Below are 24,852 nucleotides of genomic sequence, written 5' to 3'. Positions count from 1 at the left end.
GTAGGACAGATGAAAACACCGATGGTCATTCCGTAAAGCTGAGCTTTTTATTGACTTCCCTGAAGCTCAACAAATTGAGAACTTTTTTTAATGCAAAGATATTAATGTTAGTTTCTTTAGGACGTCAGTGCAGACCAGTCCCTCATGGGCAAATGTAACAGAATAAAAAGGACAAAGATGGATCAATCCATGCTCTCTAGCTGCACAGGATTTCATCATTCAAAATGTTACAAAAAAGTAATAAAAAAAGAGAATTATCATTTATGGTTTCTTTTTTTTAAGGAGAGTGAATCTTAATATTGTGTTTTTATTACAGACAGACTAGAAACAGAGGGGCTGACAGGTGAAGATGAGAGACAAAGAGTGAACCTCGGTCTCTGGCAGAGATTTGTACACGGGCATAGGGCTGGGAGTGTTGGCGACTTCACCATGGCTCTGGAGCTTTAGGGTTTCTTGGCTTCACTGGTGCGTAGTTAACTCTAGATGGCGCTGTGGGGTTTCTGTGGCGTTTACTGAGTTGTTGCGACCCGATGAACATGTAGTTATTGTCACCAAACTGCAGTCCTTCCACATTGCTCATGTTGATGGAGAATCCCCCTGGATGAGAAAGAGGTTATGGATGTATCTTAATAGTCTGTCCTTGATTCCTCACGTCATCCACAATAAGCATTGGAGAAGAAGGTCCCATGTCCCTCCCCTCAGACCTTCTCCTCCAATGCGTGCTTAGGAGGCAAGTAATAAAGGAAATACTTTTGATATTCACCCAGCTCTATCTCAATTGTCACTCATTTCTTTCTTTTCAAAATGTCTTCAAGAAGAGGAAATGCTTCCTTCTGACACTTAGAAGCATGGAAAGACTTGGGAAAAAGCCACAGATATTTTAAACACCTCTTAAAGGGATGGTTCACCCAAATTACAAAATGGCGTATTGGTTTCTTTACCTTGCAAGCAGTCTATGGACAAGGTATGACAGCAATCCATGCTTTGGTTTAGTTTCCCTGGCACTGTTTCCACATGCTAACGTTTTAGCATTTGTGTCACAAATCCCATTCAAGTCATGGTACCGATATTAGCATTTTTCTCGCATCATTTCCAAATCACCCGAAAGATTCTAAATTGATAGTGAAGCTCAAAAAAGTAACTTATAGATGATTTGAACATAATGCGCGGAAAATACTAATATCGGTCTCATGACTTGAATGGTATTTGTGCCACAAATGCTAAAATGTTACCACGTGTAAACAGTGCCAGAGAAACTAAACCAAAGCATGGATTCCTGTCATACGTTGTCCATGCAGTGCCTTCAGAAAGAATTCAGACCCCTTGACTTTTTTCGCATTTCGTTGCGTTACAGCCTTATTCAAAAATGTATTAAATAGTTTTTTTCCCTCCTCAATCTACACACAATACCCCATAATGACAAAGCAAAAAGAGGTTTTTAGAAATGTTAGCATTTTTATTACAAATAAAAAACTGATATCACATTTACATAAGTATTCAGACCCTTTACTCAGTACTTTGTTGAAGCACCTTTGGCAGTGATTACAGCATCAAGTCTTCTTGGGTATGATGCTACAAGCTTGGCACACCTGTATTTGGGGAGTTTCTCCCATTCTTATCTGGAGATCCTCCCAAGCTCTGTCAGGTTGTATGGGGAGCATTGCTGCACATAAATTTTAAGGTCTCTCCAGAAATGTTTGACCGGGTTCAAGTCTGGGCTCTGACAGGGGCCACTCAAGGACATTCAGAGACTTGTCTCGAAACCACTCCTGAGTTGTCTTGGCTGTGTGCTTAGGATCATTGTCCTGTTGGAAGGTGAACCTTCACCCCAGTCTGAGGTCCTGAGCACTCTGGAGCAGGTTTTCATCAAGGATCTCTCTGTACTTTTCTTCGTTCATCTTTCCCTCAATTCTGACTAACTGAAAAACATCCCCACAGCATGATGCTACCACCACCATGCTTCACCGTAGGGATGGGGCCAGGTTTCCTCCAGGTATGACACGTGGCATTCAGAGCAGAGTTCAATCTTGGTTTCATCAAACCAGAGAATCTTGTTTCCCATAGTCTGAGAGTCTTTAGGTACCCTTTGGCAAACTCAAAGCGGGCTGCCATGTGCCTTTTACTGAGGAGTGGCTTCCGTCTGGCCACTCTACCATAAAGGCTTTATTGTTGGAGTGCTTCAGAGATGGTTGTCCTTCTGGAAGTTTCTCCCATCTCCACAGAGGAACTCTAGAGCTCTGTCAGAATGGCCATCGGGTTCTTGGTCACCTTCCTGACCAAGGCCCTTCTCCACCGATTGCTCAGTTTGGCCGGGTGGCCAGCTCTTGGAAGAGCCTTGGTGGTTCCAAATTTCTTCCATTTAAGAATGATGGAGGCCACTGTGTTCTTGGGGACCTTCAATGCTGCAGAAATGTTTTGGTACCCTTCCCCAGATCTGTGCCTCAAGACAACCCTGTCTTGGAGCTCTACAGACAATTCCTTCGACCTCGTGGCTTGGATTTTGCTCTGACATGCACTGTTAACTGTGGGACCTTATATAGACAGGTGTGTGCACCTTTCCAAATAATGACCAATCAATTTAAATTACCACAGCTGGACTCCAATCCAGTTTTAGAAACATCTCAAGGATAATCAATGGAAACAGGATGCACCGGAGTTCAATTTCGAGTCTCATAGCAAAGGTCTGAATACTTATGTAAATAAGCTATTTCTGTTTATTATTTTTAATGCATTTGCTGAAATTTCTAAAAAACAGTTTTCGCTTTGTTATTATGGGGTACTGTTTGTAGATTGCTGAGGATTGTTTAATAATACATTTTAGAATAAGGCTGTAACGTAACAAAATGTGGAAAAAGTCAAGGTGTCTGAATACTTTCTGAAGGCACTGAAGTCACTGCTTCCTGGGTAAGGAGACCGATATGTAACTGGGTGGACTATACCTTTAACCAATAGACACATAGAAAGTAAATAGACTGAAAGTAATACCTGTGGGATAATTGGATGGGGTAACTGGAGCGGAACACAGGCGCTGAAAGGAGAAATTAGAGAGTAAATATTATCATTTTTATTTATTTTATCAGGGAGTCATACTGAGACCAAGGTCTCTTTACAGATGAGCCTTAAATTACATAAAGTATAGAAAATACACACATCAAAATGTAAATACAAAATGTAAGCAGAAAGAAAAGAAGAACATTTCGAAGATTGTTCCACAAATGAGGTGCACGAAAAATAAAAGCTGATTTGCCTAGCTCAGTAGAGTTAGGTATCTCTGAGAATGGGTGTGGTAACTCCTATGTCTAAAGTTTAGTACTTGGTCACATTGTAGCCTATGACCTGAGCTTTAGTCATGACATTGGTTTCTTTGGTTTCAATGATTCAGCAGAGTGTTCACTTCACTGTTCTATTATTATATAACGGTTATTTTGGGAACACGTTTCCATACAGAAACATGACTCTGTACCTGAAAATTGACCGCTGAACTTTGATTAGATGCAGAGCGGGAAGCTGTTGTTTTGCAGTCATGATTGGATACAAGGGGGAACATCTTTGGTTTGTGATTGGTTGAAGAAGTGACCGGATCTGCATCTGGCCATCTCATTGGCAGGGGTGTGTGCTGAACGGATGGATACTCTATGAGGGGAAAAAAAATTACAAGAATCTTGTGAAAGGATAATACATTTTGGATTCAAACATTAAGGGCCAGAAATATTTCCCTCATTGGTTACCAGATAACCTCCCATGACAAGCCCTTGTTGGTTACCAGGCGATCACCCACGACAACTTCCTTGCGTATACCTTTATATTTCTGTTTTGAGGTCAAACTACCAGCCGTTTCCTGTAGCAAACACAAGAACAGGAAGTCAAGTTTTTTTTACCTTTGGTCGATTATACTGATGTGTTCTGACTTCGAAACTTGAAAATATGAAATATCCTTATTCATGTCACTGAGGGGAATGTAGAACGTTTACATTCTGTCCGAACATGCTATTGTTAGACAACAGGGATCCTACGGAAAGGAAAAGGGCCACAATCTGGTACAAGTCAACAGGACAGCCATGAGTTGGGGAGGAGTGAGGAATTTGGGCTGAGGTCAGGTCAGATAAAGTGAGGAAGAACAGATATCACAAAAGTTCTGTCTAGCAACAGAGATGTATTGGCTGTTCAGTGATGTTAGGAAGAAAGGTTTAAATACCAGCGTTTGTGTGAATATGTCTTGGTCTTATGCAGCTGTGTGACCCAGTGGGTGAATAAACTTGGTTTGAGCTTTACTAAGCGCCCATGTGTTTTACTCTATTTGGAACCTAACAATACCCATAACACCACCATGTCACAACTGTTATGTTACATGTTACATAAGAATGTAGACTCATGTTACTCTGTGTAGGCCACTCTGTTTTCTCATACACAAGATGTTTTTCCTTGAATATAGGAAGAAGAAAATAGGTCCTGTGTAATGTTTGTATAATATTTATTTATTTGTATTTATATTTATCAGAAACCAATTTTCCATTTTCCTATTTGAGCATCTGGTGCAAAATATATCAAATTATTAACTTTAGACCATACCTGGTTCCAGGGGGAAGTTTTACCCTAGGTACTGATTTAGGATCAGCGTCCCCTCCCCCAATCCTAACCATAACCATTACTGAGGAAAATTCAAAACTGACCAGTGTTAAAGGCCAAATTCACCATACATCACATACCTGTGTTGGGGGAGGTTCACTCTTCACACGATCAGAGATTTTCACTTTGTGTTTTTGAATTCCTGTGAAAGGTTAATGAATAAATGAATGATAACTGCAGTGGTAATTTAAGATTTTTGGCAAATGTATCGAGTTATAAAGGGTTGTACCTGATGGCTGTGAGATATGCAGGGCAGCAACAGCGGATGTAATACTCTGATCACTCTCTGAATCCTAGAAACAGACAGACAGACAGACAGACAGACAGACAGACAGACAGACAGACAGACAGACAGGTGGGAGTTAGATTGCGAGGTAGACATAGTTGTTTAATAAAGTTGACTAGTACTGTTACGGTACTGAAAGCGTCGAATGACAGGGTCATCTTCAGTACCAGTTTTTTCTGCACTTGATGGACGGCATCATTTATCCCTTGTTTGTGTTTCTCGTACATCTTCTCTGTCACAGCAAGGCAGTCTGAACACCAACAAAATAGAGCCATGGGTCACAAGAAAATATGGGTTAAAGATGTACTTCGGTATCATAAGCACAAAAAAAAAATCATAACATATTGCACAAATTTTATTTGTAACATATCCACTCCCCTCCAGGCTCTTGTCTTACGCAGGAATGTGGGTCTCAGGGTGGGTTTTGTATCCCAGCATCTCTCCATGAGCTCCACCAGTTCCCCCAGCCCTTCGACCTGGTCCCTGTCCAACGCATCCAGAGAGGGTCTATCCCCCTGGGGGATCCGGAACCGCACCAAACTGGACCGGGCGTCTAGGGGGAGGGGAGGAGGAGGAGAGGGAGGGTTGTGAATTCGAGGGAAGTGGGTATATCTTTGATGGGTAAATGTATTTATGTTTGTGTGTTAGGACTAGTCACTCACTAGGATATGGCTCTTTGCCTGTGATGATGGACCACAGGAGTATGCCATAGCTGTTAGAAAGAGAACAATAATCATCATGATAGCCATGTAACGTATCTTTCCCCTACTACAGTGCCATCAGGAAGTTTTTTCCGCATTTTGCTGAGTTACAAAGTGGGATTAAAATGATTTAATTGTCATTTCTTGTCAACGATCTACACAAAATACTCTGTAATGTCAACTTGGAAGAAACATTCTTAACCTTTGTAAAAAATGGAATCACAACAATAATATTAATTTTCAAAACAAAAATATCTTGATTGGATAAGTATTCAAGACCCTGAGTCAATACATTTTAGAATCACCTTTGGCAGCGATTATAACTGTGAGTCTTTCTGGGTAAGTCTCTAAGAGCTTTCCACACATTTGGATTGTGTAACATTTGCCCATTATTAATTTCCAAATTCTTCAAGCTGTGTCAAATTGGTTGTTGATCATTGCGAGACAGCTATTTTCAGGTCTTGCCATAGATTTTCAAGCAGATTGAAGTCAAAACTGTAACTCGGCCACTCAGGAACATTCACTGTCTTCTTGGTAAGCAACTCCAGTGTATATTTGGCCCTGTGTTTTAGGTTATTGTCCTGCTGAAAGATTAATTCATCTCCCAGTGTCTGGTGGAAGCAGGCTGAAACAGGTTTTCCTATCGGATTTTGCCTGTGCTTAGCTCAATTTCAGGTTTTTTTATCCTGAAACTCACCAGTCCTTAATGATTACAAGCATATCCATAACATGATGCAGCCACCACTATGCTTGAAAATATGGAGAGTAGTATTCAGTAATGTGTTGTATTGTATTTGCCCCTGATGAGTTCTGACTCTAAACTTGAAATATCGTTAATTATCAGGTATCCTATTGGAATATTGAGTGCCATAGTCTGGTTTCTACACCAGAAGTTAATGGTTATCTGTAGGAGGAATGTATATAGTGAAGGCAATTAAGCTTGGAATGTACTGAGTAAAGGAAAGGCAATCACATGTTTACAGGCACTGATAAGCATGGAGAGATGTGGTTTAGTGAGGAAGGGGGCCGAGATCAGGTCAGATTAAGGGAGAAGGAACAGTTTATTGCCCGCATTACTTAACTTCCTGACTTGCAATAAATATGTAATGTTTAGGCAGAAGGAGGAGACTCCACCCAAATTGGGATATACATAATACCACTGGTGGAAATATGTCTTTGTCTTATGCAGCTGTATAAGACTGTATATGACCCAGTGCGTGAATAAACTTGGTTTGAGCTTTATTAAGAATCTGTGAGTTTTAATCTGTTTATTTAGAACACCCCAAACATAACACTTTGTATTCAGGACAAAAAGTGAATTGCTTTGCCACATTTATTGCAGTATTACTTTAGTGCCTTGTTGCAAACAGGATGCATGTTTTGGAATATTGTATAGGCTTCCTTCTTTTCACTCAGTCAATTAGGTTAGTATTGTGGAGTAACAACAATGTTCTTGATCCCTGCTCAGTTCTCTTATTACAGCCATTGAAGAGCGGCAGGTAGCATAGCGGTTGCTTGTTCGAATCCCAAGCTGGCAAGGTGGAAAATACTGTCGTTCTGCCCTTGAGCAATGCAATTAACTCCCACAACAACTGCTCCCTGGGCACCTATAACATGGACGTCGATTAAGGCAGCCCCCCGCACCTCTCTGATTCAGAGGGGTTGGGTTAAATGCGAAAGACACATTTTGGTTGAATGCAACTGACTAGGGATCCCCCTTTCCCATTAAACTCTGTACCTGTTTTATAAATCACCATTGACCTCATGGTGAAATCCCTGAGCGGTTTCCTTCCTCTCCGAGTTAGGAAGGATGCCTGTATCTTTGTAGTGACTGGGTGTGTTCATACACCATCCAAAGTGTAATTAACAGATGATGTAGTCATCCAAAAATAATTTTAAAACACTCACTCACAGTGTATGACTTATATGACTTTGTAAGCAAATTACTTTTACTCCTGAACTTATTTAGGCTTGCCATAACAAAGGGGTTGAATACTTCTTGACTCAAGACATTTCAGCTTTTCGTTTTTTATGAATTTGTAAACCTTTTGAAAAACATAATTCCACTTTGTGACACAAAATCTCAATGTAGTCCATTTTAAGGCTGTAACACAACATAATGTGGGAAAAAATCTATGAGTGTGAAAACTTTCTGAAGGCACTATATGTATCCATTCAGTTCACAAGCATTTCGCTGCACGTTTTATACCTGCTGTAAACTGTTTTATTATCCTGAATGATGCCTTGAGAAACAGTGAAATGTCAATTGTATCAATGGTGTATACTTACCTGTAGATATCCGAGGCGTGGGTGGGCTTGTATGTCATGTCAAAAGCCTCTGGTGGCATGTAACTTAATGTTCCGCCGTCCTCTCCCGTGTCGTTCCTGTTCGCTTTGGAAATGCTGTGGTAAACCCTGGCTAGGCCGAAATCTGTCAGCTGGAGAGAGAGGAGAGAGGAGAAAGAGAGAATAATGTCACAATCATTGGTGAAATTGCCAAGGGAGGGGCATGGGGGGGGACATATCTCTGCACCAGCCGACCCTGAATATGATTGGCCACTCTTGGTGCCCCCCCCCCCCCCCCCCATTCTCATTGGGTCAGAGCGCTGTCAATCTGGCTCAAATTGAAGAGGTTCTGGTTTTCCCGTTGGCTGGAAACATTTTTGGGCAGCTCCATCGTCGTCTGCATTTCTGGCATTACGAGAAAATCTTTCAGAATGACAGAGTGAATGCTGACAGAATAGAATCAGGAGACAGACTCGGGAGTTGGGATCAACATTCAACAACACAAGTGTAATAATTATTCTTTGGTGTGTGCTTATATTTGTCCTATTTCACAGATGTACAAGTATGTATTATACATGTGAAATAGTTTTCATTATACATGAAAACTGTGAAATAAAACATATGGAATCACGTAGAAAAAAAAGTCAAAAAAGTGTTAAATCAAAATATATTTTATATTTCAGATTCTTCAAAGTAGCCACCCTTTGCCTTGACGCCAGCTTTGCACACTCTTGGCATTCTCACAACCAGCTTCATGAGGTCATCATCTGGAATGCATTGCAATTAACAGGTGTGCCTTGTTAAAAGTTAATTTGTGGAATTTCCTTTGAGCCAATCAGCTGTGTTGTGACAAGGTAGTGTTAGTATATAGAAGATAGCACTATTTATTTAACTAGGCAAGTCAGTTAAGAACAAATCTTATTTCCAATGACGATTACACGGCCGGATAAAAAACATACCCGATTTAATCTGGTTACTACTCCTGCCCAGTAACTAGAATATGCATATAATTATTGGCTTTGGATAGAAAACACCCTAAAGTTTCTAAAACTGTTTGAATGGTGTCTGAGTATAACAGAACTCATATGGCAGGCAAAAACCTGAGAAGATTTCATGCAGGAAGTGGCCTGTCTGACAAGGAGTCGTTCTCCTTGTCTCTGTTTATTGAAGAGTGGGGATCTTAGCTGTAACGTGACACTTCCTACGGCTTCCATAGGCTCTAAGAGCCTGGGAAAAAGCTGAACGATATCGAGGCAGCCCCAGGCTGAAACATATTATCGCCTTTGCCAAGTGGCCGATAAGAGGACAAAGGAATTAGGCGCGTGCCCGAGTCGACCCCGTGCTGTATTTTCTTTCGGCTGTTTACCTAATTGCAGATTCCCGGTCGGAATATTATCGCTTTTTTACGAGAAAAATGGCATAAAAATTTATTTTAAACAGCGGTTGACATGCTTCGAAGTACGGTAATGAAATATTTAGAAATCTTTTGTCACGAAATGTGCCGTGCGCGTGACCCTTATTTACCATTGGGATAGTGTCTTGAACGCACGAACAAAACGCCGCTGTTTGAACATAACTATGGATTATTTTGGACCAAACCAACATTTGTTATTGAAGTAGAAGTCCTGGGAGTGCATTCTGACGAAGAACAGGAAAGGTAATCAAACTTTTCTAATAGTAAATCGGAGTTTGGTGAAGGCTAAACTTGCTGGGTGTCTAAATAGCTAGCCCTGTGATGCCGGGCTATCTACTTAGAATATTGCAAAATGTGCTTTCACCGAAAAGCTATTTTAAAATCGGACATATCGAGTGCATAGAGGAGTTCTGTATCTATAATTCTTAAAATAATTGTTATGCTTTTTGTGAACGTTTATCGTGAGTAATTTAGTAAATTGTTAGTAAATTCATCGGAAGTTTGCGGGGGGTATGCTAGTTCTGAACGTCACATGCTAATGTAAAAAGCTGGTTTTTGATATAAATATGAACTTGATTGAACAAAACATGCATGTATTGTATAACATAATGTCCTAGGTGTGTCATCTGATGAAGATCATCAAAGGTTAGTGCTGCATTTAGCTGTCTTCTGGGTTTTTGTGACATTATATGCTAGCTTGAAAAATGGGTGTCTGATTATTTCTGGCTGGGTACTCTGCTGACATAATCAAATGTTTTGCTTTCGTTGTAAAGCCTTTTTGAAATCGGACAGTGTGGTTAGATTAACGAGAGTCTTGTCTTTAAATAGCTGTAAAATAGTGTCATGACGTTGGCCTGTGGGTAAGGTTTATGACCCCCACATAAATACCCTTCTCCCTTCCCCTCTCTCTCTGACCCTACTGAAGGACTTGAATAGCCTGTGTTAAATATAGAGAGTCTGGGAACATCAAACAAATGGGGAAAAGGAACCATCTTTTGATAATAAAACCAGTTGGAAATATGCTTAATAACGTAATGAGTATGTATGTCAGTTCATTGTTATCTGAGACATTATGATTGATGACAGGACGACATAAACTGTACCTGAGAAAGTATACACCCTCTAGTTATCAGAGTCACATGGAATTGTTATGCAATTGAAATGTTTGATATTGAAATTGTTTGTTAGGAGATTAAATGTAATTTTAGCTTCCAAATGAGAGAATTGGGTTTTCATAAGGAAAGGGCCCTGCCCGATCAGTGGCCAACCCTGTGAAGAGACATGGGGTTATAAACGATGAAACACCTCCTTCCCTCCTCTCCACTATATAAGTCTTTGACGAAAAGACATTCACGTGTTCCAGTACGTGAGGACTGCAGCCTCTACGTTAGAAGGACAGACACATATCAAGAACAGAACTAAGCCAACCTCGGCGTGAGCTATGGTATGAATGGTATGAACTTTGAGCTTATTCACTACAGAAGTGATACTTCCTAGCCGTTGAGTTAGCCGCTGCTAACGTGGGCTAGGAAAGGACGGACGACGGATCCAGTCTAACAACCAGACCACGTACCCAATTTACCACCATTGACATTCTTCCACTACAGGCAGATCTGTTGGCCAACCCGGCCAGCATCTACGACCAATCTACCAAAGCGCAGCTCAGAGTAAATATTTATTGCATTTTCCTTTTCCAAATGGGCGGTAATTTAGAATGCATAAGATAATGTATTTACGATAGCATAGCTGCTGTTTCTTTGTTCCTAAATCTTCCCGCTCTTTCATTCAAGCCCAACCCCCCTTTCCTTTGTGTAACCAGCCATGATACAGGCTCCGTTCACCAGGACGTTTTCTGTATGACGTCATTGTATTCTGTGTATTTGTAATTCTGTGTGATTAGTTAGGTATTTAGTAAATAAATAATTAAACCCAATTTTGTATTGCTGATTCAACTTGTTAGCCAGGGTTTGTGAAGATAACCAAGAATTTACAACTTTCATGATGAGACTGAAAATAAGATAAGGGTTAATATTGACTGCTATCGATGTAAAATATTACTAAGTATTTTAAGAGTTTATTCGGAAGATAACAGCTCTATAAACGTTCTTCTGTGGTGCCCCGACTTTCTAGTTAATTACATTTACATGATTAGCTTAATCAGGTAATATTAATTACAGAGAAATAATTTTATAAGTTAGCATGTCATATCACTTAATCCGGCATAGCCAAAGACACGACAATAGTCATATGTTTGAGAAATTGAAGTAATAGCATTTCTAAGGTATTTGAAAATCGCGCCACAGGACTCAACTGGCTGTTACGTAGGTGGGACGATTTGGTGCCACCTGCCCTAGAGAGGTTAAGGAGTATTAGTGTCTCTGAGTGCAGTGTATAAAGTCAGACAATATGCTGTCTCAGCCACTGCCTAGGCTCAATCCTAGGCCCCACGCTCTTCTCAATTTACATCAACAACATAGCTCAGGCAGTAGGACCAATCGGATTCCGTGCTTCAAGATTGCTTCGATCACGTGGACTGGGATATGTTCCGCATTGCTGCGAACAACAACATTGACGAATACGCTGACTCGGTGTGCGAATTCATTAACAAGTGCATCGGTGATGTCGTACCAACAGCGTCTATTAAAACATTCCCCAACCAGAAACCGTGGATTGATGGCAGCATTCGCGCAAAACTGAATGTGCGAACCACTGCTTTTAATCAGGGCAAAGTGACCGGAAACATGACCGAATACAAACAGTGTAGCTATTCCCTCCACAAGGCAATCAAACAAGCTAAGCGTCAGTACAGAGACAAAGTGGAGTCGCAATTCAACGGCTCAGACACGAAAGGTATGTGGCAGGGTCTACAACCAATCATGGACTACAAAAAGAAAACCAGACCCATCGCAGACCACGATGTCTTGCTCCCAGACAAACTAAACAACTTCTTTGCTCACTTTGAGGACAATACAGTGCCACCAACACGGCCCGCTACCAAAACCTGCAGGCTCTCCTTCACTGCAGCCAATGTGAGTAAAACATTTAAACGTGTTAACCCTCGCAAGGCTGCAGGCCCAGACGGAATCCCTGGCTGGTCCTCAGAGCATGCGCAGACCAGCTGGCTGGTGTGTTTACAGACATATTCAATCAATCCTTATCCCAGTCTGTTGTCCCCACATGCTTCAAGAGGGCCACCATTGTTCCTGTTCCCAAGAAAGCTAAGGTAACTGAGCTAAATGACTACCGCCCTGTAGCACTCACTTCCGTCATCATGAAGTGCTTTGAGAGACTAGTCAAGGACCATATCACCTCCACCCTACCTAGACCCACTCCAATTTGCTTACCGACCCAATAAGTCCACAGACGACGCAATCACCATCACACTGCACACTGCCCTAACCCATCTGGACAAGAGGAATACCTATGTAAGAATGCTGTTCATCGATTACAGCTCAGCATTTAACACCATAGTACCCTCCAAACTCGTCATTAAGCTCGAGACCCTGGGTCTCGACCCCGTCCTGTGCAACTGGGTCCTGGACTTCCTGACGGGCCATCCCCAGGTGGTGAGGGTAGGTAACAACATCTCCACCCCGCTGATCCTCAACACTGGGTCCCCACAAGGGTGCGTTCTCAGCCCTCTCCTGTACTCCCTGTTCACCCACGACTGCGTGGCCATGCACGCATCCAACTCAATCATCAAGTTTGCAGACGACACTACAGTGGTAGGCTTGATTACCAACAACAACGAGACGGCCTACAGGGAGGAGGTGAGGGCCCTCGGAGTGTGGTGTCAGGAAAATAACCTCGCACTCAATGTCAACAAAACAAAAAAGATGATCGTGGACTTCAGGAAACAGCAGAGGGAGCAGCCCCCTATCTACATTGACGGGACAGTAGTGGAGAGGGTGGAGAGTTTTAAGTTCCTCGGCGTACACATCACGGACAAACTGAAATGGTACACCCACACAGACAGCGTGGTGAAGAAGGCGCAGCAGCGCCTCTTCAACCTCAGGAGGCTGAAGAAATACAGCTTGTCACCAAAAACACTCACAAACTTTTACAGATGCGCAATCGAGAGCATCCTGTCGGGTTGTATCACCGCCTGGTACGGCAGCTGCTCCGCCCATAATCGGAAGGCTCTCCAGAAAGCATTTGCAAAGAATGTAATCAATACTTGTTTTATGTTCAAGTGTGTAAGGAGGGCAACAGTGAACCTGACACAATGCTGTAAGGCTAGAGACTTCCTTAGTTGGAAATCTAGTGGAATTTATAGTTTTCATCATCAGTAGGGTAAAACTAACCTGTCTCACGACGGTCTAATCCCAGCTCAGGGTAAACGTTGTCCTTTAACGCAATATTTGTTTTGTCCTATAGAGTCGACAGTAAGATAATTTGTTTCTATACCGGCACAGGAGATGTGCCGGTATAACCTATTGGAAAGCACATGCAATATCCTTTTCTCTCTCTCTCACTCACTCACACACACACACACACACACACACACGTATGTTGTTGACACACACAGTGGTATTTAATCTGACATGTAAAATATGTATTTTGGATCATGTTGTCAGGCATGGTTTGTCTGACAGATGTTATTTCTATGTAAAATATTCTGTAACAAGTGTTGTTTTTGTGCTCAATGGTGGATCTAATCATAATTATTTAAGAGATGAAAAAAAATATTTTTTAAAAACCAGTCCTAAAGGTGAGAGAGTCATGTGAGCAGTTCACTGTCCAGCCACAAGATGGTGGTGGGGTGTTACTCAACACAGCAGCACAGTGAGTATTTATAGAATTGTTAATTACATTGTTTCTTATTCAGGAGTGGCGTTTAACATGTTATGGATAAGGGGCAGTATTTTCACGGCCGGATAAAAAACGTACCCGATTTAATCTGTTTATTACTCCTGCCCAGAAACTAGAATATGCATATAATTGTTTGATTTGGATAGAAAACACCCTAAAGTTTCTAAAACTGTTTGAATGGTGTCTGTGAGTATAACAGAACTCATATGGCAGGCCAAAACCTGAGAAGATTCCAAACAGGAAGTGCCCTCTCTGACCATTTCTTGGCCTTCTTTAGCCTCTTTATTGAAAACAGAGGATCTCTGCTGTAACGTGACACTTTCTAAGGCTCCCATAGGCTCTCAGAAGGCGCCAGAACGTTGAATGATGACTCTGCAGTCTCTGGCTGAAAAACAGTAGCGCATTTGGATAGTGGTCGATCTGAGAACAATGAAACGGGTGCGCGCTTGCACGTGAAGAGTCCATTTTACATTTTCGTCTTTGAACGAAAACGACGTCTCCCGGTCGGAATATTATCGCTATTTTACGAGAAAAATCGCATAAAAATTGATTTTAAACAGCGTTTGACATGCTTCGAAGTACGGTAATGGAATATTTTGAATTTTTTTGTCACGATACACGCCGGCGCGTCACCCTTCATTACCCTTCGGATAGTGTCTTGAACGCACGAACAAAATGCCGCTATTTGGATATAACTATGGAATATTTGGAACCAAACCAACATTTGTTGTTGAAGTAGAAGTCCTGGGAGTGCATTCTGACGAAGAACAGCAAAGGTAATACAATTTTTCTTATAGTAAATCTGAGTTTGGTGTGTACCAAACTTGGTGGGTGTCAAAATAGCTAGCCTGTGATGGCCGGGATATCTACTCAGAATATTGCAAAATGTCCTTCCCCCAAAAAGCTATTTTAAAATCGGACACCGCGATTGCATAAAGGAGGTCTGTATCTATAATTGTTAAAATAATTGTTATGTTTTTTGTGAACGTTTATCGTGAGTAATTTAGTAAATTCACCGGAAGTGTTCGGTGGGAATGCTAGTTCTGAACGTCACATGCTAATGTAAAAAGCTGGTTTTTGATATAAATATGAACTTGATTGAACAAACCATGCATGTATTGTATAACATAATGTCCTAGGAGTGTCATCTGATGAAGATCATCAAAGGTTAGTGCTGCATTTAGCTGTGGTTTTGTTTTTTTGTGACATTATATGCTAGCTTGAAAAATGGGTGTCTGATTATTTCTGGCTGGGTACTCTCCTGACATAATCTAATGTGTTGCTTTCGTTGTAAAGCCCTTTTGAAATCGGACAGTGTGGTTAGATAAAGGAGAGTCTTGTCTTTAAAATGGTGTAAAATAGTCATATTTTTTAAAAATGGACGTTTTCGGATTTTCGAGGAGTTTGTATTTCGCGCCACGCCCTATCATTGGATATTGGAGCGGTGTTCCGCTAGCGGAACGTCTAGATGTAAGAAGTAAAAAAAAAAAATGGAAAACCCCTAAATTATCACATTATGAAAATCATGAAATCACAACCAATAACACTTTCACGTGTTATTGGAATGAATGTAAAATATAAAGACCATTAGAATGATCCTATAACCTGGATCTCTAGCAAAATGAAGTAGTAGAGGGTCTGTGCCACTCTTACTTCTCCACCACTGGCATGACAAGTTCATAAACCCTGAATTCGCTGTTCCATTGCTTCACAAGTTTAACAATACTACACTACGAATATCAAAGCCACAAACCAGAAATAACTGTTACACACTAATGTAAATAAATATACTACTCTGTAAACTGGTCATCTCTGTTACTCATTTCCATTTTTAGGACTACAAGCTTGCTAGCTCTATTGTTCAAATCTCTCTTATACAATATTTAAATCAATAACATTCCTCAACGCATCACCGGGTGCAAACTACCTGCCCTCCAGGACACCTACACCACCCGATGTCACAGGAAGGCCAAAAAGATCATCAAGGACAGCAAGGACAGCAAGGACAGAAGGTGAGGTCAGTACAGGTGCATCAAAGCTGGAACCGAGAGACTGAAAAACAGCTTCTATCTCAAGGCCATCAGACTGTTAAACAGCCATCACTAACATTGAGTGGCTGCTGCCAACATACTGACTCAACTCAAGCCACTTTAATAATGGGAAAATTGATGTAATCAATTTATCACTTGCCACTTTATATTATTTATATTAGAAAATGTTTACAGTATATGTATATACTGTACGCTATACCATCTACTGCATCTTGCCATCTTGATGTATTAGATGTATCACTAACCACTTTAAACAATGCCACTTTATATAATGTTTTCATAACCTACATTACTCATCTCATATGTATATACTGTACTCTATGCCATCCTGATGTAATGTATCACTAGCCACCTTAAACAATGCCGCTTTATATGTTTTCATACCCTACGATACTCATCTCATATGTATATACTGTACTCCATACCATCTATTACATCTTGCCTATGCCGTTATGCCATCGCTCATTTATATATTTTTATGTACATATTCGTATTCATTCCTTTACACTTGTGTGTATAAGGTAGTTGTTGTGGAATTGTTAGATTACTTGTTAGATATTACTGCATGGTCGGAACTAGAAGCACAAGCATTTCGCTACACTTGCATTAACACCTGCTAACCATGTGTATGTGACAAATACATTTAATTTGATTTGATTTGAGGAAGATCTCTCATCCATTTATGCAGATAATACAGTCTTATACTCAGCTGGCCCCTGGATTTTGTGTTAAATGCTCTACAACAAAGCTGTGTCCAACAAGCTTTCTCTGCCCTTAACCTTGTTCTGAACACCTCCAAAACAAAGTTAATGTGGTTTGGTAAGAAGAATGCTCCTCTTCCCACAGGTGTGATTACTACCTCTGAGGGTTTAGAGCTTGAGGTAGTCACCTCATGCAAGTACTTGGGAGTATGGCTAGATGGTGCGCTGTCCTTCTCTCAGCACATATCAAAGCCGCAGGCTAAAGTTAAATCTAGACTTGGTTCCCTCTATCGTAATTGCTCCTCTTTCACCCCAGCTCCCAAACTAACCCTGATTCAGATGACTATCTTACCCATGCTAGATTACGGGGACGTAATTTATAGATCGGCAGGTAAGGGTGCTCTTGAGCGGCTAGATGTTCTTTACCATTCGGCCATCAGATTTGCCTCCAATGCTCCATATAGGACACACCACTGCACTCTATACTACTCTGTAAACTGGTCATCTCTGTATACCCGTCGCAAGACCCCACTGGTTGATGCTTATTTATAAAACCCTCTTAGGCCTCACTCCCCCCTATCTGAGATATCTACTGCAGCCCTCATCCTCCACATACAACACCGCTCTGCCAGTCACATTCTGTTAAAGGTCCCCAAAACACACACATCCCAGGGTCGCTCGTCTTTTCAGTTCGCTGCAGCTAGCAACTGGAATGAGCTGCAACAAACATTCAAACTGGACAGTTTAATCTCAATCTCTTCATTCAAAGACTCAATCATGGACACTCTTACTGACAGTTGTGACTGCTTTGCATGACGTATTGTTGTCTCTACCTTCTTGCCCTTTGTGCTGTTGTCTGTGCCCAATAGTGTTTGTACCCTGTTTTGTGCTGCTGCCATGTTGTGTTGCTACCATGTTATTGTCATGTTGCTACCATGCTGAGTTGTCATGTGATGCTGCCATGCTATGTTGTTGTCTTAGGTCTCTCTTTATGTAGTGTTGTGTTGTCTCGCTTATCATGATGTGTGTTTTGTCCTATATTTTTATTTATTTTTAATCCCAGCCCCCATCCCTGCAGGAGGCCTTTTGCCTTTTGGTAGGCAGTCATTGTAAATAAGAATTTATTCTTAACTGACTTGCCTAGTTAAATAAAGGTTAAATAATAATACAAATAATGGCGCCAGTTGTGCTATTGTGTGTGTTTTTTTGTGTTATTTGTAGCTTATTTGGTACATAATATTTGTTGTTTTTCTATTTCTTAATTTTTTACTTCAGTTTATTTTAGGAAATACTTTCCAAACACTTATTTTTCTTAAAACTGCATTGTTACTTAAGGACTTGTAAGTAAGCATTTCACTTTAAGGTCTACAGACCGGTTGTATTCGGCGCATGTGACTATTTAAATTGGATTTGATTTGGAAGGGCTATTTGACCAAGAAGGAGAGTGATGGAGTGCTACATCAGATGACCTGGCCCCCACAATCCCCCGACCTCAACCAAATTGAGATGGTTTGGGATGACTTGGACCGCAGAGTAAAGCAAAAGCAGCCAACAAGTGCTCAGCATATGTGGAAACTCCTTCAAGACTGTTGTAAAATCATTCCAGGTGAAGCTGGTTGAGAGAATGCCAAAAGTGTGCAAAGCTGTCATCAAGGCAAAGGGTGGCTACTTTGAAGAACCTCAAATATAAAATACATTTAGATTTGTTTAACACTTTTTTGGTTACTACATGATTCCATATGTGTTATTTCATAGTTTTGATGTCTTCACTACTATTCTACAATGTAGAAAATAGTCAAAAATAAAGAAAAACCCTTTAATGTATAGGTGTGACCAAACTTTTGACTGGTACTGTATCAAACCAAGGAGCCTGGGACTTGCCTTGGCATGGAGGCTGTCATCCAGCAGCACGTTACTGGGCTTGAGATCCAGGTGCAGTAGGGGCGGATCGAGATGGTGGAGAAAGTTCATGCCCAGAGCCACCTGGTGGGCCAGGCGGAAGGACAGGGGCCAGGGTGGGGGGCCGGAGAGACGTTCCTGGAGGGTCGCCAGGGACCCCCTCTCCATAAACTGTAGAAATATTACAAATAAAATAATAAATACCCACACATTGTATATGCTCCTAATTACCACCCGTGCATGTTCTGAGTCACTAAGTCAGACTTATTCACAGTAGGTATTATTTACCTCCATGACCAGCCCCAAGTGGGTGGAGAGGCCGGAGCTTGGGGGCCGTCCCTGGTACACCCCTAGGATCCTGAGGACATATGAGCTCCCCCCCTGGCGCATGAGGTCTGCCTCTCTGAGCAGAGATGAGCTGGAGCTGGTGTGTATGTGTGTGTGTGATGGGTAGGTAGAGGTGTATGTGTGTGTGATGGGTAGGTAGAGGTGTATGTGTGTGTGTGTGTGTGTGTGTGTGTGTGTGTGTGTGTGTGTGTGTGTGTGTGTGTGTGTGTGTGTGTGTGTGTGTGTGTGTGTGTGTGTGTGTGTGTGTGTGTGTGTGTGTGTGTGTGTGTGTGTGTGTGTGTGTGTGTGTGATGGGTAGGTAGGTAGAGGTGTATGTGTGGAGGGACAAAATAATTGACAGAGATATTGGCAACATGTTATTGAGGAAAATGTGGGATTTGCCTGGGCCAGTACTTGAACCCAGGTCAAATGACAGTCGTTACACCAAGAGATCCGAACCCCTTGATGAGATCAATAGGTGTTGGGTTAACTATGGACGCTATAATATGAATATGCACTCAACTCAAGAAAGTACTTTTATGCAAAGTTGTGAAATAGACAATACTTACCCGTCATCATAATGCAACAACTTGATGGCCACGTCCAACCCCCACTCTACATGTCTGGCCTTGTGGATCTGTCCAAACCCTCCTGAGCCAATCACACACCAGTTCTGCAGTCTGTCATCACCAATCAGCAACGGAGCCGGACAACTGGACAGTTCCATCTTTCACCAGGAGGCCAAGGAGATATACTGCAACTAAACCACAAGTGAAACAATGGATTGTTACAGCATGTGTGATGGTGTACAATAGAATGTACAGAATGTAGGCTACAATACTGCACAAAGTAACTGATTTACTGTAGCTACTGTGCCAAAGTGAGAAGAACAGACAACCATAAAGAATACCCTCAAGCCAGAAATAGAAAAAAGCCAAATGAGGGAGAGAGAGCGAGAGAGAAAGAAACAAATCCAATTTTGATCAACTCCCATATCTATTGGATGAAATACCTCAGTGTTCGATCACAGCAGCAAGATTTGTGACCTGTTGCCACAAGAAATGGGCAACCAGTGAAGAACAAACACTATTGTAAATACAACCCATATTTATGTTTATTTATTTTCTCTTTTGTACTTTAACTATTTGCACATCGTTATAACACTAATATGACATTGGAAATGTCTTTATTCCTTTGAAACTTTTGTGAGTGTAATGTTTACTGTTAATTTTGGATTGTTTATTTCACTTTGTTTATTATCTATTTAACTTGCTTTGGCAATGTAAACATTATGTTTCCCATACCAATGAAGCCCTTTGAATTTAATTTAATTGAAAGAGAGAGAGAGTAGACTCAATCTCTCAACTATAATGGTATTTTCCTTCGTACTCTTAACTTCCTCAATTGTAATCTACCATTCAATAAAAAGAAGAAAAAAATCACAGAACCAAACAGAACCATGCTTACCTTTGTAGTTTTCATTCTCTTTATAACAATGGGTGTTATTAAAAACACTATTTTGCAATGAAATAGCAGCGAAAATTATCAAACCCGTTGTGTTAAAAATTTGTCAGTTCATTTTCTGCGAGATGTCTTTTCTAATGGCGGTGTACTTCTCATAAACTTCTTTCACTTCCCATCAAGAGTTTGCAGAATCAGAGGATGACGCGCTGCTTGAGTGACAGCAGGGGCGCCTCACCTGGCTGCGAAATAGAGTGAAGGTGAAGATAACCTGATTAGTCACAGTTGTAAAATGTTTTAGTAAGCTAAATAGCCGTTTCTTCGAATCATTGACAATGACATGTTTTTATTATATGGAGCAATTTTAGAAAAATGTCCTAATGCGGTGTGTTTTGAAAAGAAAGTTTATTTTTTTGAATAATAGTTTGAAATTCCACTACATAGCCTATTTTAGGCATATTATGATTATGTACCAATTATGTATTGTTATGGCCTTAGGCTACTTCAGCTGACAACCATTATTATTGACTGACTGCTAGATTGTTGCAAATAATTAATTACAAGACGAAGATAATTTTAGTTTACAGCGGTACCACCGATCTATGGAAAGGGAAGTTTTTATGTTGCACGTGACGTAAATGGAATTTCCCTGATCGCTCGGTTTATTTTGGTTTACGCTAGACAGCACAGCTACAAAGTAAAAATTGAATATATCGTAAAAATTCATGAAAACAAAAATGTGCTTTTTGGTCCTAATTTAACGTTATGGTTAGGCATACGGTTAGCAGTGTGGTTACGGTTAGAGTTAAGGTAAGGTTTTTCGAAGTAAAAATCTAAGGAGATAAATTGTAGAAATAGGAAGGGTTTGTAACTTTGTGGATGTGGTAACTAGTGACGACTGTTAATTCTCGTTTTTTTATCGTACAGCCTGGTGTATCTGCGCATTTATGTTCTGTCAAAGCTAGGGATTTTACGACAGCATGTTGTTGTTATGTACAAGTGTGTTCAGTCACTTCGAATCTGATATTTATGTAGGTCTACAACACATAATTCGAACGCACCAAATATATTTAATAAAGTATTAAAAGGAAACTGTTGGTGATATTACCGATAATAACCCATTTAAATCGTGCGTGTTACTCTGCCTACATGATTACGTATGTCGCAGATACTCCAGCCTTTATGTTGTTGTGTCTGTATAGTGTCTGTTTTAAAGCCCACATAATTTCAGACAGTACTTTCTACAGTAGCACAACTCTGTCGCTCAATTCACAAACTTTCTTGTATAATATTACCTACCTTTGCTGTCGCTCGTTCACAACGTTTTTTTGTGTTCACCGGTACTTGTGAACTTTGGACTGCATTGTTCTGTGATTGCAGAAGGCAAAACCAAGTTATTCAAATACTAGAAATCGAAACTGAGAGAAGCAACTTCGGGAAAAGGATGAATGAGGTTAGAGACTTATTTTGTTGAGTTTGTTCATAATATTATTTAAATATAGCCTACAATTATCTTTGTAAATTAAATAAACTATTATAGCTGTTGTTGTGAACGATACTGTGTTTGGAGAGTGTGTTAGTGCCTGTTATAATTCTGCGTTCATAACCAAGTGGTGGTAGGCCTTATTATTTAAGGTGTAAATAACAATTGGATGCATTCACGTGGTTTGAACTCGTTGAGAAACGGCGATTGGCTAATGGCCAACAACAAGCTGGGTCAAAGATAAACTAAAAATACATTTTCATGGATGTAAACAAATTATAATTTTCATAAACTGTTAGATTGCTTTTTAGAAATAATGTTTTGTTGTTTTATTTAACTGCCGAAAATGCTGTTATCGAGGTAATTTTCTTAGTATGTGACATCAAAAAAGTTTCAATTTAAAGATCCTCCAATTCAGAGTTACATGTGGGAAACAAAATTGTTTTGCCGGAGTTGTGACGTTTCCCCACAGACCTTTGACCTTTACAACCAAAAGATGACAACAAATTCGGTTTTGACAACTACAACCTTATCGATATGGATAATTTAGCTAGACCATATTGTCAATGTTAAGCAAGCTAGCTAATTGTATTATTAGCAACGTTAGTTAGATTAACAAGCTACCTAAAATCTTATTGGTTGATGAATTGTTCCGACTTCGAAAGCACTTGAACACAATCATGTCGCACACAATCATGCCCATTTTCCTCATGAACGTGAAGCCAACAGGAGCTCAGGAATGATAAACGACTTTCCCACTTGTGATTAATGCAGGGGACTTTAATGCAGGCAAACTTAAATCAGTTTTACCAATTTTTTACCAGCATGTCACATGTGCAACCAGAGGGAAAAGAATCCTAGACCACCTTTACTCCACACCAGTGTTGCCAACTAACTTTCAGGGTAAGTTGCTAGAGGCAGGTTGATTTGTTGCTAAAAGTTGCTAAATGACGTTGTGATGTCATTGCGTGATAACGTAAAACTGCGTCATTACGTAGAATACACAATAACGTTACTCAAATTGACTAGCCATCTATTCAAAACATATGATTTGACATTTGTTCAGGTACAGACTCCCACTGTTTTCTGTACTTCTGGCTGTACAATTTTGATTGAAACAAGGTTGATTGATGTTGTAAGTTCTGTTCAAGATCAAACATTCGTGACCAACTATATTCATTGGGTTTGGCTCGTCGAACCCATGCTACTGATTTGCAATTTGCTGAAATTGCTGCTGGCCTGCTGCTGCCTGTGCACGAGCTGAGCGCCTGCTGCTGATGTCACTCACAATGCACTTTTGCAGCCAGGCACATGTGTTGTGACAGAAAAAAAATGTTTTTGTGTCATTTAGAGGGAAAATGCGTGCATTTTAGCGTTTGAGTCACTTTTCAAAAGTTGCTAAAAGTTCCAAATACATTTTTTAAAGTAGCTACATTTGTTGCTAGGTGCTGTTTGAAAAAAAAGTTGCCAGGGTAGTCTGAAAAGGTCCTAAATCTAGCAACAAAATTCCGAAGTTGGCATCACTGCTCCACACACAGAGATGCATACAAAGCTCTCCCCCTCCCTCCATTTGGCAAATATGACCATAATTCTATCCTCCTGATTCCAGGAGCTCAGGAATGATAGATGACTTTCCCACTTGTAATTACCAGTGGCGATGTTAGCATGTAAATCTTTGTGGGGCAAACAAAAATTGACCAAATTATTAGGGTGAGGCACATGGGCTACTAACAGCTTACTACACAACATACACTTTGTATTACACTTAGAGTTATAGATGGCTCCGAAGAACATGGTTGACATTTTACATTCTCCCAACCAATTGTGCTATTTTGTTAGTATTTTTTGTGTAACTTATTTTTTTACTTATTTTGTACATAATGTTGCTGCTACCGTCTCTTATGACCGAAAATAACTTCTGGACATCAGAACAGCGATTACTCACTGCAGACTAAAATAAACGTTTTCCTTTAATGAGTCCGACAAAAAGGATATACTGCTTTCACTGGAAAAGGCCCTGATACCCGTCATTTGCTTGAAGAAATGATGCGGGAAAAGGGGCCGGCAGATCAGGCAGCCTTCTGAGAATCCGTAGGCGAGCGGGTAAACTCCCACTACCATCCGTTGTTCTTGCTAATGTGCAAACATTGGAAAATATAATTGACGACCTACGATTAAGATTATCTTACCTACGGGACATTAAAAACTGTAATATCTTATGTTTCGCCGAGACGTGGCTGAATGAAGATACGGATAATATAGAGCTGGCGGGATTTTCCATGCACCGGCAGAACAGAGACGCAACGTCTGGTAGAGAAGAAGAAAATGCTCACCCAGAAGCAGCGCTCCTATTGGCCCGGGGACTTTAATGCACGCAATCTTAAATCAGTTTTACCAAATTTTTACCGGCATGTCATATGTGCAACCAGAGGGAGAAAAAATCCTAGACCACCTTTACTCCACACACAGAGATGCATACAAAGCTCTCCCCGGCCCTCCATTTGGCAAATCTGACCATAATTCTATCCTCCTGATTCCTGCTTACAAGCAAAAACTAAAGCAGGAAGTAAAGCTGTGACTTACGGAAGTGGTCAGATGACGCGGACGCTACACTACAGGACTGTATTGCTAGCACAGACTGGAATATGTTCCGGGATTCATCCAATGGCATTGAGGAGTACACCACCTCAGTCATCGGCTTCATCACTAAGTGCATCGACGACGACGTCCCCACTGTGACTGTACGTACATATCCCAACCAGAAGCCATGGATTACAGGCAACATCCACATCGAGCTAAAGGCTA

At 40.7% G+C, this 24,852-nt stretch overlaps 2 protein-coding genes across 3 annotated transcripts in view; one reads left to right on the top strand and one right to left on the bottom strand.

The window, feature by feature from the left end:
* Positions 1 to 24: 24 nt before the first annotated feature.
* ripk3 (receptor-interacting serine-threonine kinase 3) lies at positions 25 to 21,944 on the bottom strand. Its single transcript, XM_029754403.1, has 15 exons — positions 21,864 to 21,944; positions 20,571 to 20,806; positions 19,673 to 19,863; positions 19,065 to 19,200; positions 18,759 to 18,947; positions 7,903 to 8,051; positions 5,575 to 5,624; positions 5,310 to 5,465; positions 5,080 to 5,162; positions 4,856 to 4,919; positions 4,707 to 4,768; positions 3,799 to 3,838; positions 3,464 to 3,633; positions 2,986 to 3,028; positions 25 to 597 (listed from the first exon to the last, which is right to left on the bottom strand). The coding sequence occupies exons 3-15, from the start codon at positions 19,828 to 19,830 to the stop codon at positions 425 to 427; spliced, it is 1,473 nt and encodes a 490-aa protein (XP_029610263.1). The 5' UTR covers positions 19,831 to 19,863; positions 20,571 to 20,806; positions 21,864 to 21,944; the 3' UTR covers positions 25 to 424.
* khnyn (KH and NYN domain containing) overlaps positions 21,901 to 24,852 on the top strand; it is a 20,711-nt gene continuing 17,759 nt past the window's right edge. The window contains exon 1 of one of the 2 annotated variants that reach the window (XM_029754401.1): positions 21,901 to 22,017. The gene's annotated coding sequence lies outside the window, so the exon portion shown is untranslated. Of the gene's footprint in view, positions 22,018 to 22,922; positions 22,951 to 24,852 lie in introns of those variants that run through there. The other variant, XM_029754402.1, reaches the window with a different exon arrangement.

The sequence above is a fragment of the Salmo trutta genome, chromosome 5 (assembly GCF_901001165.1).
Source record: "Salmo trutta chromosome 5, fSalTru1.1, whole genome shotgun sequence".
Classification (NCBI taxonomy): domain Eukaryota; kingdom Metazoa; phylum Chordata; class Actinopteri; order Salmoniformes; family Salmonidae; genus Salmo; species Salmo trutta.
This window is presented reverse-complemented; position numbering and strand designations above follow the sequence as displayed.